The sequence below is a fragment of the Panthera uncia genome, chromosome D1, assembly GCF_023721935.1.
Source record: "Panthera uncia isolate 11264 chromosome D1, Puncia_PCG_1.0, whole genome shotgun sequence".
NCBI lineage: Eukaryota > Metazoa > Chordata > Mammalia > Carnivora > Felidae > Panthera > Panthera uncia.
The window spans coordinates 92,936,960-92,952,558 of NC_064808.1; the positions used below are offsets into that span (position 1 = coordinate 92,936,960).

The following is a 15,599-nucleotide window of genomic DNA, read 5'->3' on the forward strand; positions in this document are numbered from 1 at the left end:
GAGGGGCGCCTGGGTGGCTCAGTCCGTTGGGCGTCCGACTTCGGCTCAGGTCACGATCTCACGGCTCGTGGGTTCGAGCCCCGCGTCGGGCTCTGTGCTGAAAGTTCAGAGCCTGGAGCCTGTTTCAGATTCTGTGTCTCCCCCTCTCTCTGTACCTCCCTCCACTCCCACTCTGTTTTCTCTCTCTGCCTCTCTCTCGCAAATCAATAAGTCACATTAGGGACACCTGGGTAGCTCGGTCAGTTAAGCGTCCGACTCTTGATTTCAGCTCAGGTCAGGTTATGATCTCATGGTTGGTGAGTTCGAGCCCCACGTCAGGCTCTGCACTGACAGTGTAGAATCTGCGTGGGATTCTCACTCTCTCTCTCTGTCCTTCTTCCCACTCGTGCTTGCTCTCTCTCTCTCTCTCTCTCAAAAATAAATTATTTAAAAAAAAAAAAAAAGAAGTGATGAAGTTACAGTGACGTCATTAGGGTGGACCCTAATCTACTAAGACTGGTGTCCTTAGAAGAAAAGGAAAGCAAGACACGGGTAGGCACGGTGAGGAGACCACGTGAGGGAGAAGGCAGCCATCAGCAAGCCATGGAAGAGAGCCTCAGAAGAACCAATCCTCCTGACATCTTGACCTCAAACTTGTGGCCTCTGGACGGTCAGGAAACACTTTTCTGTGGTTTTGAGCCACCCAGTCTGTGGGCTTCTGTGATGGTGGCCAGAGCTGACTAGAATGAGTACCTACCACGGGCAGGGCCCTGTTTTAAGAAGGGGGCTACAGGGGCACCTGGGTGGCTCAGTCAGTTGAGCGCCTGACCCTTGGTTTCGGCTCAGGTCATGATCTCACGGTTTGTGGGTTCAAGCCCCGAGTCGAGCCTGGGATTCTTTCTCTCTGCCCTCCCCCCGCCCACTCGCACTGTCTCTGTCTCTCTCAAAAGAAATACACTTAAGAAAATGGGGCTACAGCAGTGAACAAACCAAAGGCCCTGTTCTCGTGAAGCCCACATTCCGGCAGGGGGAGACAGGCAGGCAAATAAATACACAGCGTGCCAAGGGCTGACTAGTGCCGGGAAGGCCACAGGAGCAAGATAAGGACGCTACAGAGCGATGGGCCGTGGGAAAGGCCTGTCGGAGAAGGTCCCGCTTGGGCCAAGACCTCGGACCTTCGGCGCCTCCCCCTTATACGTATACCAACGACCAAAAAGCAACACTTCTGAAGCCACAAAGGTAAGTCTTTCTCAGGAAGGGCAAGATTGGGCACTCGAGCAAGACCTGTAAACCTGAGTGGCCCGCTCCCCCCAGAGTGTCTCCAGTGGCTCGGGCACCTCCCCATCCAGCCCACTCACAGCATCCCGCGAATGTCGCGTCCTCGTCTGAGCCGTCGCGGCACTGGACGATCCCGTCACACACCATCGAGTGGAAAAGGCACTGCTGGCGGTTCTTGCAGACAAAGTCCATGAAGCGCGTGCACAGGGGCTCTGGAAGGGGCCCGGGGAGGGGAGAAGGCGTCAGCAATTCAGGACTGGTGGGGCCCTCCCCGGCCCTGAGCGGATGCTCCCGGACGCGCGCGCATTCGGGAAACAGTCACAAGAGGCATCATTTATGGCGCACTTCCTGTGTGCCGAGCCCTGGGTGAGAGCACCTGACACGGAAGTACATTAAACTCTGAGGACAATGTTATGAGAGATCTTAGTGTCCTGTTTTCCAAATGAGATCTTCATCACCACACAGAACACGGACTCTCGGGGCGCCTGGGTGGCCCAGTCGTTTGAACGTCCGACTTCGGCTCAGGTCATGATCTCACGGTTGGTGAGTTCGAGCCCCACATCGGGCTCTGTGCTGACAGCTCAGAGCCTGGAGCCTGCTTCGGATTCTGTGTCTCCTCTCTCTTTCTCTCTGCCCCTCCCTGGCTTTGTTCTCTCTCTTACCAAAATAAAAAAACTAAAAAAAAAAAAAAAAAGAAAGAAAGAAAGAAAAAAGAATATGGACTCTCTACTACTGTTTCTGTAAAGGACCGGTGTTATGGATGGAATTATACCCCCGACGATGCATATGTTAAAGCCCTAATCCCCGGTGTAACTGTATTTGGAGACAGAACCCCTTTTAAATGCCTTTAAAGAGGTCATTAAGGTTAAAGGAATTCATGTGGGTGGGGCCCTGGCCCAGTGTGGGCGGTGGCCTCCTAGGAAGAGACATCCGGGACGCAGGCGCAGACAAAATGCCATTGAGGACACAGCAAGGAGATGGCCTTTGGACTTGAACGGCAGCATCAGCCTGTCCCTGGGTCTCCAGCCTGCCAGCCTACCCTGCAGATTTCGGAACTCACCAGCCTTCAAAACTGCATGAGGTGATTCCTGAAAAGAAATCTCTCTGTATAGGACACACACGTCCTACTGGTTCTGTTTTCCTGGAGCACGAGGAGCGGCACAACCAGGGGGCAAGCTCGAAAGGTTCTGAGAGTCATACAGTCTCTACCACAACCACTCCACTCTGCTACAGTTGCATGGAAGCAGGAGGAGTGTCTGTGTTTACAGAAAACTTCAGTTAATAGGACAGGCCACGTACGGGCTGGCTTTCCGCCCCCAAGGCCCGACTGCCACCCCTCCACTATTACATCAGTTCTGAACCTGGACTGCCCATCACAAACACCCGGGGCACTTTTTAAAGGTCCTGATGCTTACGGGGCGCCCTGGTGGCTCAGTCGGTTAAGTGTCCCACTTCGGCTCGGGTCATGATCTCGCGGTTCGTGACTTCGAGCCCCGCGTCGGGCTCTGTGCTGACAGCTCAGAGCCTGGAGCCCGCTTCTGCGTCTCCCTCTCTCTCTGCCCCTTCCCTACTCGTTCTCTCTCTCTCTCTCTCTCTCTCTCTCTCTCTCTCTCTCTCAAAAATAAATAAACGTTAAAAAAAAAAATCCCCACGCTCAGGTCATGCTGCAGAATTACATCAGAAATCTAGGGTTGGGAGGGATGGACCCAGGCAAAGCATACTCAGGCAGGAGCACCAGTGACCCGAGACAACCTCTACGAGTAGAAAGGAAACGGAAGGTAAGAGGGTCCCCCGGCCAAAAATGGTACCCGAGCGACAGTCAGCAACAGGGGAGTAGGAGAAGTAAGCGTTCAGTTCCAAACAACGGGCCAATCCCCAAACACACTGCGAAGAAGCGACAAGGTTCGCCGAGCTACAACCTCTTCCACAATCGCCCCGCCGCTGCCGGGAGCGGACTCACCGCAGTGCTGCTCGTCGGAGCCGTCCGAGCAGTCCCGCAGACCATCACAATGCTTGCTGGAGGGGATGCAGGTGCCGTTCGGGCAGCGGAAGCCGTTACACTTCTTCTCTGAAATGCAATCCGACAACGGAGGGAAATGACGGAGAGGAAACAGGCAGGCATGCACGCCCATCGCAGCGGGGGGGAGAAGGGGACGGGTCTGTACCACCCCTCAGGAGGGTGGGAGATGGGCAACGGCTGTCCCGATTGCAAGTGCACGCGCGCCTTGAGCCGGCGATGCCGTTGGAAAAACGCCATCTGCCCACACAAGTGGAAAATCGGGTAGGTATAAGGCTATTCACCGCAACACTCTTTGCAATACCCTGAGGACCACGTACGCGTCCCTCAACAGGGGACTCTGTAAGACCTTGCTGTACGTACAACTGGAGCACCAGATTGTTACAAAGGGACTGAAGAAGTAGTTAGTACTCTGTAAAAATGTGTCCTAGATACACGGTTGTGTGAAAAAAAAACCAAGGTGAGAAACAACACACATAGCATACAACTCGTGTAAAACAGTGCAAGAATACACACTATATTTAAACGTGCACATACGCACAAAAACATCCTACAAGGGTCTCCAACCAAAGTTTCCTACACGGACAGGGTGAGAGTCCGGCAGATGGGGAGAGAAATGTTTACCCCCACACCTCGTGATACTTTTTTCCATTTTGAACCTGTTACCTACTCAAAAAACGGAGTATATATTTTCAAGAAAAGCTTCGGTGAATGAAAAAAAAAGAAAAGGAGGAGCTGAATCCTGATTATAAACCCTGGTCTTTTAAAGCTCTCATAAATCACCATCTTAATTCTTCAGGAATTCTAAGCCAAAGCCCTTTGGACAAAGTCCATCCTAGAAATGTTAAGAATCTTAGGTTTTACACTTAGCAGAGAATTCTTAGTATGAGGTAACCCTTTCTCATGAACACAGAGCTGCTGCTGGCCATTAGGCTTAATTGTAAGTTCTAGCACGTGAGTCACGGGCCACTGCAAACCCAACTCTTAGGAGAACGGCTCCAGGAGGGGCATGTGTCAGGCAAGAAAATGTGTTTTCATCCCCTAAAAAGCCATCATGCCTAGGAAATTATTCTAAGGACATCAAACAGAAACAGTAAGTGAGTACCATGAGTCAGGGAAATATTTAATGCCGCTAAGTATAAAAGCTTTCTATAAAAGTATAGAATTAAAATCACACGAGACAAACTCCCATTCATTATTACATTAGTGAAAACAACTAAAGAGATAAAATGTAAGATCAAGGGAGACTTGGGGAAACATACACTATGTTACTGATAGAGATGCTTCTGGCATAATCACTCGGAAATGCAATATGGCGACACTTAATGAGAATCATGAAAACACATCAGAACCCTTGACCCAGCAATTCCATACTGAGAAAACATATCATAACGAGTACCTTCAAGAAAAACTAAACCTTCGTTTCCAAAGAAGTGAATAATTTCACTACGTATAACAGTGTAAAATTAAAAACACGCTAATGCCCGACCAGGAAGCAACCAAGTAAACCACGTCAGAGAAATACAAAGTGAATATGCATCTGCCATGAAAATGCTAACTACAGAAAAATACAGATAGAGGCAAACATCTTTGTTTAATATGGTGACATGAGAGGAACAGAGTATGTGACGTGCAGACAATGACTACCATCCCATGAAGATCCGGAACGTATGGTGTAAAATAACAGGAAATATATATATTGGTCTCTGCCCCTGGTTAGCGGCACAGAGCTCTTAAACCCGTATCATTTCCTAGGTGACAGGAGTGTCCTTTGTTCTGATGGGGCAACTCTGGGTAGACTCCTGTGTAGCTTTAGGATAGGGGCTGATCACCAGAAAAACCATGCCATGACCAGAGGCTTGCAACTTTGAACCCCACTCCCCATCCTCCAGGAAGGGCCGAGGGCTAGAGACAGCTAATGATCAGTCATGCCTATGCCGTAAAGCCTCCATAAACATCCACAAGTATGGGGCTCAGAGAGCTTCCAGGCTGCTGAGCACAGAGAGGCTGGAGAAGTGACAGGTCTGGACAGGGCACGGAAGTTCCACATCCCTTTCCTGTACCTTGCCCTACGCGTACCTTCCATCAGGACGTTCATTCTGTCCTTTTTCAATCAAGTAGGAAATGCGCTTCCCTGAATTCTGTGAGCCATTCTAGCAAATGGATGAACCCAAGGGAGGGGACGTGGGAATGTGGATTTATGGCCGGTCGGTCAGAAGTTCAGGTGGCAATTTGAGGCTTGTGACTGGCATCTGAAGTCGGGGGGGGGGGGGGGCGTTGGGGACCAAACCCTTCCCCTGTAAGGTCTCACACTATCCCAAGGAAGACAAAGTAAGGAATGAATTAACTGTGGGACACCCAGCTGGTACTGAAGAATTGCTTAGTGTGGAAAACACACATTTGGTGGCCAAGAAATGTTGAAGTATTCTGTGAGCAGAATATTGAGAGCAGAGGAGAAACACGGGGGATTGGTTTCTGACAGACGTAGAGAAAAGGATAAGGAGAGGGAACCTTAAAGATATCTGGTATCAAAGAGGATTTCATACGTTGTGTTCGTGTCAGAGCTATTTTGTGAAGGTAACTGATGACCTCGGAATTCTCTTCTAAATCACTTATGCTGAAAATGTTCTACCTTCGGGGAAGGGTCCATTTTACCAAAGGACCATAACAGAGAACTCTCAGTCATAAAATAGGCTATTTATAGAGAAACCGTTGGCTAAGTTCTGGCAGAACCCTGGCAATTTCCGTCCTTGGTGACTGCAGTTAGCACTCTGGGTGCGTTCATTGGTTTCCACTGCTTTGCTTCAAAGCTGCGATGGAAAAGCAATGAGGCCAAACGGCTTGCCTGACAACGAAGACCGTATCACACACCCCTTTAAGTCCTGCGTGATGCCATACGGAACCTGGGCGGGCTTCTTTGGTTGTCAGAGTGGGCAGAGAGGAACGGTGGAGCAGAACTCCCCGGCCCATCTGTGGCCTCTTTTCCCGACCAGCAGACACCGGGGAAGCTCCAGGGGAAGGCTGGAGCGTTTGCACTTACCGCACTTCACGGGATCCTCATCAGAACCGTCCTGGCAATCCATGTCGCCGTCACACGCCCACCGCTGGGGGATACAGTGCCCGTTGTGACACTGGAAGTTGGAGGCTTCGCAGGTGTGGTAGATGGCTGCCGGCAAAAGGGGAGAGAGAGTGCGTGAATGCCGCCCTCACGGCCGCTCCCCCACCAACCGCCCAGGGGCTGACTAAAGAGACACCGCACTGGGTCAAAAGGTATGCGTGGGGAGCACCCGAGCTCCTCCCTGGCCAGGAGCTAGGCACCCGGGGCCGCCCTGAAGGTGGGGGGCAGCCTCCTGATGAAGCAATCGCTTGGCTCTGTGGGTCTGGAAATGTTATACGAGTGCCGATGTACACGTTAAAAACAACAACCAGAAATATCATTTGCTTTTCACAACCACCTACGATGTAAGGATTATTCCCCGTCCACAGGTGAGAAACAGCCTCAGAGAAATGAAGAAACTCGCCCACGTTCACAAAGACGATTAAGTAATGGCTCCAGGGCTATCCCAGCCCACGGCCTGTGCTGCCCCTGCTCCGTCTTGCCACTTCATCTTCTCCCATAAACCCACCCACTCATGCAGATTCTGTGGGACAAGGAGAGGCAGCGGGTGCTCAGGAGACTGGCCCTCGACCCGGTCCAGCCACCGTGCGGGGGCCTCAGTCTCATCATCGATGCTGACACATAAGGACCCTGGTCGGCTCTGACAGGCTGTCATTTTATAATTCTAAACCAACTACCCAATTTCAGATGGGGAAAACCTCAGCTCCAAAGGGCACAGAAGATTTATCCAGGCTCACAAAGAAAAGGTCCCAGGACCTCCCAGACTCGTCTAACTTTCTCAACAGTCAGGAGTGACATCCACCAGCCAACAATAAATACGTGGTGTCCCCGACAATCATTTCAAAAGAGGCAAGTAGAACAGAGCTATTGTTATAACTGAACAGCCCTAGCTGCATACGTGGGCTGAGGCCACCTGGAAGTCCTTTAGCAACTTCTCGAAGGCCTGATCAAAGGCTGGTTCAGACGCAGAATGGGTGCCTTGAACCCAACCAACACGACTAACCACCTTCTCCATGAGAGTTGCCCTTCCTCCACTGAAACAGAAAGCCGCTTGTGTCTGTTCATAGCCGAATGAAAGCCAGGCCTGGCCTTTTTGACAACTGACATAAAATAATACCACCGAGATAGATGAGCCCTCTGTTAGTTGAACTGTGTGGACAGGATGTCTGCGCAACCCAGGAGGCAAGACAAACAAAAGTGGGTTCCTGAGTGCATACTGTAGTTATTTATTCAATCAAGATGGTTGGCAACTGCTACTCAAGGGTTGGGAAAATTGGCTTCCAACGCCCTCGAGAATTTCTACTGAATTTGAGGCTATTTTTTGCAGCAGTCGGAAATACAAAGAACCTGATCTTTCAAGCCACTTTAACACAAGTGGTGGTCCATTATCTGCTGTCTTCCTCTCTCTCTGAAGACCAAGGATATATGCGTAGCATGCAAACAGGTCTACAGGAAGTTTCAATATTTTACAACCTTTGGTACAAGGAATCCATTAAACATCTTTTTTAAAAATATACTTATCTGGTAAGAGGAGTAACAGGGTACATGATTTTTTGCCCCAGTAAACAGCCATTGCCTGGAATACTTTTTGATCTGTTGGTTTTCCAAGTCTGACAGCCCTTGAAAATATTCCTCAGCAAAGCCTTGCTCACTTTCATAAAATATGCTGCTGCCTAAGCTCATTACCATACTGATCTGCTTGTTATTATTCAGCTTATGCATTTCACTTTTAATTGAAAGCAATTTCAGAGTGCTAATGGAGTTTCCAAATGACCATTCTGGGAGGCATGTCGGAGATCTCCAAAATCCATCACAGGAGCTGCGCTCAGAAAGAATCAGTTTGCACCATTCCATTTTAAGTGGCCAGATATGAATGCAATGCTTAACACATTCTCTTTTTCTGAATTTTCCCACCTCCTGAGTAACTTATTAGCTCTCTGACACTAAGTGTCTAGTAAATAATACATGTTCAATTAATACTTTTTTTTTTTAATCACAGGGATAGAAGAGATGGGCTTTAATACAGACTAAAGAACTGGGAAGAAAAATACGAATCCTTCACACGGCAGGATTCATTGTGACTATAAGAATGGATGGGCTAATGGGGTAAATGACCATGAAATTAGAGCATCCTGGTTTCTAATAGAGGCCGTTATCCCACACCTTACTCTCTGACTTGGACAGATCTTCTATGACTCAGCAGGACCCTCTGGAATACCCGATGGAAATTATTAACCAAATACAAGTTGGGGGGGCAGAAGGGATGAATGAATTAATGCGGTAGGAAAGCACTGCCACATTCAACACACAGCACTGGACTATTAGGAAGAGAACGAGGGAACACAAATGAGAATATCAATATAACTTCAATGATTAGTGAAATAAAAGTAATAACGTAAAGCATAAAGAAAAGAGACAGAAATTCGAGATATAAAAAAATACAGTCATGGGGTGCCCAGGGGTGGCTCAGTCGGTTAAGCGTCCAACTTCGGCTCAGGTCATGATCTCACGGATCGTGAGTTTGAGCCCCACATTGGGCTCTTTACCGTCAGCACAGAGCCCACTTTGGATCCTCTCTCTCTGCCCCTCCCCTGTTCTCTCTCTCTCTCTCTCTCTCAAAAATAAGCTTAAAAAATGTATATGTAGTCATGGAAATAATAATAGCTCAGGGGATTTGTGAAACAGCCCATTAGATTTAGCTGAAAAGAGAACCGTTGAACTGGAAGAGAAGTCTGAGGAAGTAACCGAGACTATAGACAGTCATAAAGAGTCACAAAGAGACAGGGGATACAAAAACAGGAACCATGAACAGCAGAAGGGCACAGTCCACCAAAATGGTTGACAGTAACTGCTGAAGACCAAAGCAGAGAAAGTAGCAAATAGAGCTGAAAAGATCATGGCTGTAGTGCCCCAGAATCGATGAAAAACAAATCCCCAGACCCGAGAAGGAAAACAAGTCTCAAGAGCAGGACAAATAAAAATAATTCCACACCTAGATGGGGGAAGCTGCACACCAACCACAAGACAAACGAATCAACAAGAACCTACGGAGAACTCGAGAGGAAAGAACGTCTGACTGTCGTTTGAACAGATCACCCGACAGGAGAAATCAAATCAACACAGAAGAGGCCAGAAGGAAACAGAATGAATTCGTCAAGATACTTGCGGAAAATTACCACAAACCCAGAAACCCAGATCCATCTGAATTCAGGACTTGAGAGCAGCAAAATAAAGACACGTTTATATAAACAAAACTTAAAAGAGTTTACCACTCACGGACTCCTGCTGCCAAGAAATGGAGAAGGATGTACTCAGAAGGGAGGCATCAGATACAAGAAGCAGTGATAAATGGTTACTAAAATATAATAGCAATGGCTAATATTAGGATTTTTAAAATGTGAAACTAAAATACTAAGTATTTACTGAGTCTGTTAGTCTTGGGACCATGTGCAGAGACTGGAATCCAGGCATTCTGAGGAGAGGCGGATGTTACTACAAAGACACACGAGATGTCTAAGTGTAACCGCTAATACAACAGAAATCAAGTTTAAGTTCAAAATTCCATTCAGGGAGGTGGGGAGAAGGGAATAAAGGAAATTCAATCCCATGAAAGGAAAAAGCAGGGGGGGAGAAGAGCAAAGACCTTGCACGCAAGCTGAGGCCAACAGGAAGTCAGTCGACCCCGATCTATTTTCCCTGGCTTTGCAGATGACTTAATTTGTTAGGTCAGGAAATGAAGTGACACGCCATACATCCTAATGAGCTCACAGCTGACCGCCATCGATTCGGAGATGACAGGGAAGGAGAATCATCTTTAAATAGCTTTGGAAGAACAGCCATGGGAACAGGGGAGCAGGTGAGGTGCAAACACTCTACATTTTCCCCAGACAGCCCTGCCAGAAAAAAATGAGAGAGGAAAATCAGGAGTCTACGGTGAGCCCACCCATAGAAACGGGTTGATCATTCATCCCGGAAGATCAGCACATGCTGCTGAAACACAAAATTGACTAACGCGGTTGTGCTAACAAGATGTTCAATCATTTTGCAATTTACAAACTGAAATGCCCAAGTGCACCCCTCTAATTTATTACCCAATCATCCACCCAAACCCACAGCTTCCAGACAGCACTCGTGGTTCCTGGGCTGACGGCAATTCCTTCACAGACCTTGGTTTTTCCTCCTTCTGCGGGCCATGCTCATGTTTGGAGAGAAGCATTTTCCTGCAGTGCCCCCAGAAGAGAGGTTCAGACACTGACAGATCACACCAGAAAGGACAAAGGGCAAGTTCAGGGTAAGTTTGCAAGGGGACAGAATTTGGTAACATCACAGATCATCCTGTGGGATGACAGGGCATTTGGGGAGGGCCATGTACTCTTTAAGGCCACAGGAGGTCACCTCGAAACTAAGATGACTACAGAAAAGCAGTTGTATAAATTACCAAATTGACAAAAGTTCCCTGAACAGGCACTCTTCCCAGGGGCTGGGCAGTGGGAGAACACAAAGGGGTCAAAGGTCACTTCTGCCCTACAGGAACCAAATCTAAAGCATCACGACACAAGTTGTCTCTATTTACATTTGGGGTCTGATCACATGACCTTCTTTTTATTTGCTTTTACACACTGGTAGGCATGCTTCGAGCTCCCAGATGCTGGGCAGTGTAGGAACCGGTGGGGCACGCTGGGGGGGAGAGAGATTAAGACAGGGGACTTGGAAGTCCCGCCACAAGAGCCATGATCCACACTGCATGAATGACAAGTTAATGCAGTTAACAGTGAATTGAAAACCAAAGCCGAGAAGCAGATCTGCCCTCACCACGACGAAATGGGTACGTGAAACCACCTTAGCCCCATCACTGGAGAGATTTAAACGTAGAACTGAGTGAATTTCAAGAAGTTGCAGAGAAATTTACTCATCAGGCAATGGGATCAGTCTTTTTTTTCCCCCTCCACAGCGTTCCCAATTCTTCGTTCTCCTCCACTCCACCGTAATGTAAATGGGCCCCATTCATTCATTCGTTCATTCATTCGTAAAAAGTAGTATAATGAACATGAGTGAACCCATCACTCAACAGAAGAATTCAAACATTACCTCCACATCACACCGCCCAGCCTTTCTCTCATATCCTCATGCTCTTTCCAACTTTATTTTTTATAAAATCTTGCCCCAAACAGGTGCACAGTACACTTTAGGCTTTCACCGTTGGGGAATTCTCTGATGCTCCCCATTCAAAAACCTGAGCTAGGAGCGCCTGGGCGGCTCAAGTTGGTTAAGCGTCTGACTTCAGCTCAGGTCGTGATCTCACAGTTCATGGGTTCGAGCCCCGCATCGGGCTCTGTGCTGCCAGCTCGGAGCCTGGAGCCTGCTTCGGATTCTGTGTTTCTCTCTCCCTCTCTCTCTGCCCCTCCCCCATTCATGCTCCGTCTCTCTCTCTCGCTCTCTCTCTCTCAAAAATAAATAAACATTAAAAAAAAAAAATCAAAACCACGAGCTAGTCCAGTGCTACCCAATGTAGGGTCCCCAGACAAGGGACCAAGTCTGTCAACTGTGTATTAACGGTCAAGAAGAAATAAGCTTGAGCCAGAATGTGAACCGACTGTATCAGGATACCCGTTTAGTCAATCCTTTTTTCACAGCAAGACCTTCTCCATGAAGAAAGCAGGATGTTGGTTTACCCGTCGGCACAAGCTCATCACAGACCAGCTCTCTGAGAAGCAGCCAATTGGCTGATGTCTACGGTCCAGTTCTCAGAGCCTAGAGTCTACGATCACGTAGGGCTGCGAGGCTAACCAGCGCACATACAGACAAGTGCCGTTCAGGGAGAGCAGGAAGTACTGACCGGTGCAGTTGGCTTCATCAGACCAGTCTCTGCAGTCATTGTCCCCGTCACACACCCAGGAGGAGCGGATGCACATGCCCGAACTGCAGTTGTATTCGTCACTCCGGCACTGGTGCATTTCTGCAGGAGAGACCACAGACACACAGCCGTGGGGACAAAGCCTCGCTCATAATTCCATTCTGGCGCCAGAGCCCCTAAGGGTTAGCAGGGCACGCATTATCCGCATCATCCCCAGTTATCCAGACATAGCACGGACTTGCACCGGGGATTTGCAAGGCCGCTGAGGATTGATTCCAGCCAGCATGCTGCAAATGGGGTACGGGTGCCCCGAGATACTCCTGCTGCTGGTTGCCTCCAGGAAAGAACAGGGTTATTCTCGGTGCACTCTGCAAATATTACCACCGTCTATGGCTACTGCGATGGGAAGGTTGGGGGGCGATGCTCTAGTTGTCCAAAAAGCAGAATTCTCAAGAAACAGAAGCCTTCTAGTATCAGCCTGTGGTTTCAGAAAGGGGGTAGTGAGAACTCCAAGGGGGCTGATTAGGATGCGATGCTCAGATAGGGGAACGTGAGGTCAGTGCCGAGCTCCCGAAACACAGGAAACTGGGGAGCTTCTGTGGGCAGAGCTCCAGGGATGTTGGCTGGCCAGCTGTCTCTAGAAAGGTGGGGTCCTGAAGCAAATGAGCCCGTGCAGCCTGGCCAAGACTTGCAAGCAGGCTTCCCTGGCAACACCATTTACAGGCCCTGGGACTATCCTTTAAAACAGAACTTTCGAATGGAATTAAAAAAAAATTTTTTTTTAAGTTTATTTAATTATTTTGAGAGAGACAGTGAGAGCGAGTGGGGGAAGGGCAGAGAGAGAGGGGGAGAGACAGAATCCCAAGCAGGCTCTGAGCTGTCAGCGTGGAGCCCGACACGGAGCTCGAACCCACCAACCATTGAGATCGTGACCTGAATCGAAACCAAGAGTCAGACGCTCAACTGAGCCTCCCAGGCACCCCTGAAATGGAGTTTTAAAAATTCTATGTGGGGCGCCTGGGTGGCTCAGTGAGTTGGGCATCTGACTTCAGCTCAGGTCATGATCTCATGGTTCATGAGTTTGAGCCCCGCGTCGGGCTCTGTGGTGATGGCTCAGAGCCTAGAGTCTGCTTCAGATTCTGTGTCTCCCTCTCTCTGTCCCTCCCCTGCTCACACTGTGTGTGTGTGTGTGTGTGTGTGTGTGTGTGTGTGTGTGTCTCAAAAGTAAATAAACATTAAAAAAAAAAAAAGATTCTATGAAAACAGAGGTAGCCAAGTCTGGGGCCCAGAGGTAGCCAAGTCTGGGGCCCAGGGTGACTCCCTGAGTTGCCCTCATTCAGGAGACAAGTTGAGGGTGAAGTTGGGGATTCAGATATTTAAGAGGACCTGGCTCTGAGGATGTCAGGGACTGAGACCCCAGGATGGACTCAGGAGACACCAGCATGAACAGGCTCATGAAGGGAGAATCCGGCCATCGGATGGTCAAACGTGTGCCCAGTGGGTGACACCACTAGGGTCTCCTTCCTACCAAGCTGTGCCCTTCACCCCTCTGAGGGCGCTGAGGAGGAGATGGAAGAAATGCAGGGAGAACAGCACTGGATCCTGAAGACTGCTTTCCAGAACTTCCTATGTTTACAGAGATGAGGGAAAATGACGTGATCCCACAAAATTCCTCAGAGAGCCAGGCTAGGAGCATTTCCCCTGCTCTCCTCATTTCAGTCCCTGGGGTCAAACTGCCTGCTGGTGAAAATAGCAGGCCCCATCTGTAAGCACAGGCACAGCCTGACCAGACCTGCCCTGTGGGTGGGCAGAGAGAACTGGCACGGCCACACCAACTCATCATGATGTCTGGGGTCAGCGTCTGGCCTCCGTTCTCACTTCCCTTTCATGGCCAGGATCCCTCCAATCTGGTACACTGTGTGCACTGTGTAATGTTTCCTCCTTGCACAGTCAGCAACGCGGAGTTGGGTACCAGAGCCATTCACCAAGACAGGCCTCGTGAACCGGGGCAGGGCCGGTGCCGGGCAGCAGCGGGGGTCGGGTGGGAAACAAGGCTCCGGGTTCCTACTCTGACACAAACTAATAGCATCACCTGAAACATGTCCCTTCGGTCATTTAATTGGAAACTGAAAGGACTTGAACTAGAGAACTCCTTATCACGCCTTGCAATTCCAACACACTGATTTTTCTAAATGTAAAAACCTCCATTCGGAAAACAGATGTTCAAACTACGTTCGTACCATCTGCTGGGCTTCTAACAGAGTTTACTGAGTTAGACTGGTTTTAAAAAACGTTCACTGGGGCGCCCGGGTGGCTCAGTCGGTTAAGCGGCCGACTTCGGCTCAGGTCACGATCTCGCGGTCCGTGAGTTCGAGCCCCGCGTCGGACTCTGGGCTGATGGCTCAGAGCCTGGAGCCTGCTTCCGATTCTGTGTCTCCCTCTCTCTGACCCTCCCCTGTTCATGCTCTGTCTCTCTCTGTCTCAAAAATAAATAAACGTTTAAAAAAAAAAAAAAAAAAAAACGTTCACAAAGGTATTGATCTGTGTGTTCGGGAGGCTAATCTCACAGCCGCCCAGATGTGTGGGCCAAGTCTGTTCCACATACAGCTGTTACGAACCGCCTAAATTCATTTAGAAATCTTCCTCACTATCATATCCATGCTTACAGCGCCTCTGCAAGGTACAAGCAGGGGCTGTTATTTTTTGAATGAATCATTTCTACCGTGGTGGTCATGCAGCTGGACTATCATAAACCCAGAGATGCTTTCAGAAATCCTGCATCAGGGCGCCTGGGTGGCACAATCGGTTAAGCGTCCAACTCTTGATCTCAGCTCAGGTCATGATCTCATGGTCTGTGAGTTCGAGCCCCATGCGGGGCTCTGCGTTCGTGGCACAGAGCCTGCTTGGGATTCTGCATCTTCCTCTCTCTCTGTCCCTACCCTGTTTGCACGCACACTCTTTATTTTTCAAAATAAAAAATAAACTTCTTTAAAAAAAAATTGAAAGGAAAGGGAAGGGAAGGGAAGGGAAGGGAAGGGAAGGGAAGGGAAGGGAAGGAAAGGGAAGGGAAGGGAAGGAAAGGAAAGGAAGGAAAGGAAAGGAAAGGAAAGGAAGGAAAGGAAAGGAAAGGAAAGGACAGGAAGAGAAAAGAAAAGAAAAGAAAGGAAAAGAAAGGAAAAGAAAAGACAGGAAGAGAAAAGAAAAGAAAGGAAAAGAAAGGAAAAGAAAAGAAAAGAAAGGAAAGGAAAGGAAGAGAAAAGAAAAAAAGAAAAGAAAGGAAAAGAAAAAAAAGAAAGGAAAAGAAAAGAAAGGAAAGGAAAGGAAAAGAAAAGAAAGGAAGAGAAAAGGAAAGG

At 48.7% G+C, this 15,599-nt stretch overlaps 1 protein-coding gene across 1 annotated transcript in view; it reads right to left on the reverse strand.

The window, feature by feature from the left end:
• Positions 1 to 15,599, reverse strand: part of SORL1 (sortilin related receptor 1) — a 174,346-nt gene that overhangs the window by 43,008 nt on the left and 115,739 nt on the right. The window contains exons 25-28 of the mRNA XM_049620870.1: positions 12,229 to 12,348; positions 6,315 to 6,440; positions 3,218 to 3,325; positions 1,338 to 1,469 (exon numbers count right to left, since the gene is read on the reverse strand). Coding sequence (XP_049476827.1) covers positions 1,338 to 1,469; positions 3,218 to 3,325; positions 6,315 to 6,440; positions 12,229 to 12,348 — 486 coding nt within the window. The remainder of the gene's footprint in view (positions 1 to 1,337; positions 1,470 to 3,217; positions 3,326 to 6,314; positions 6,441 to 12,228; positions 12,349 to 15,599) is intronic.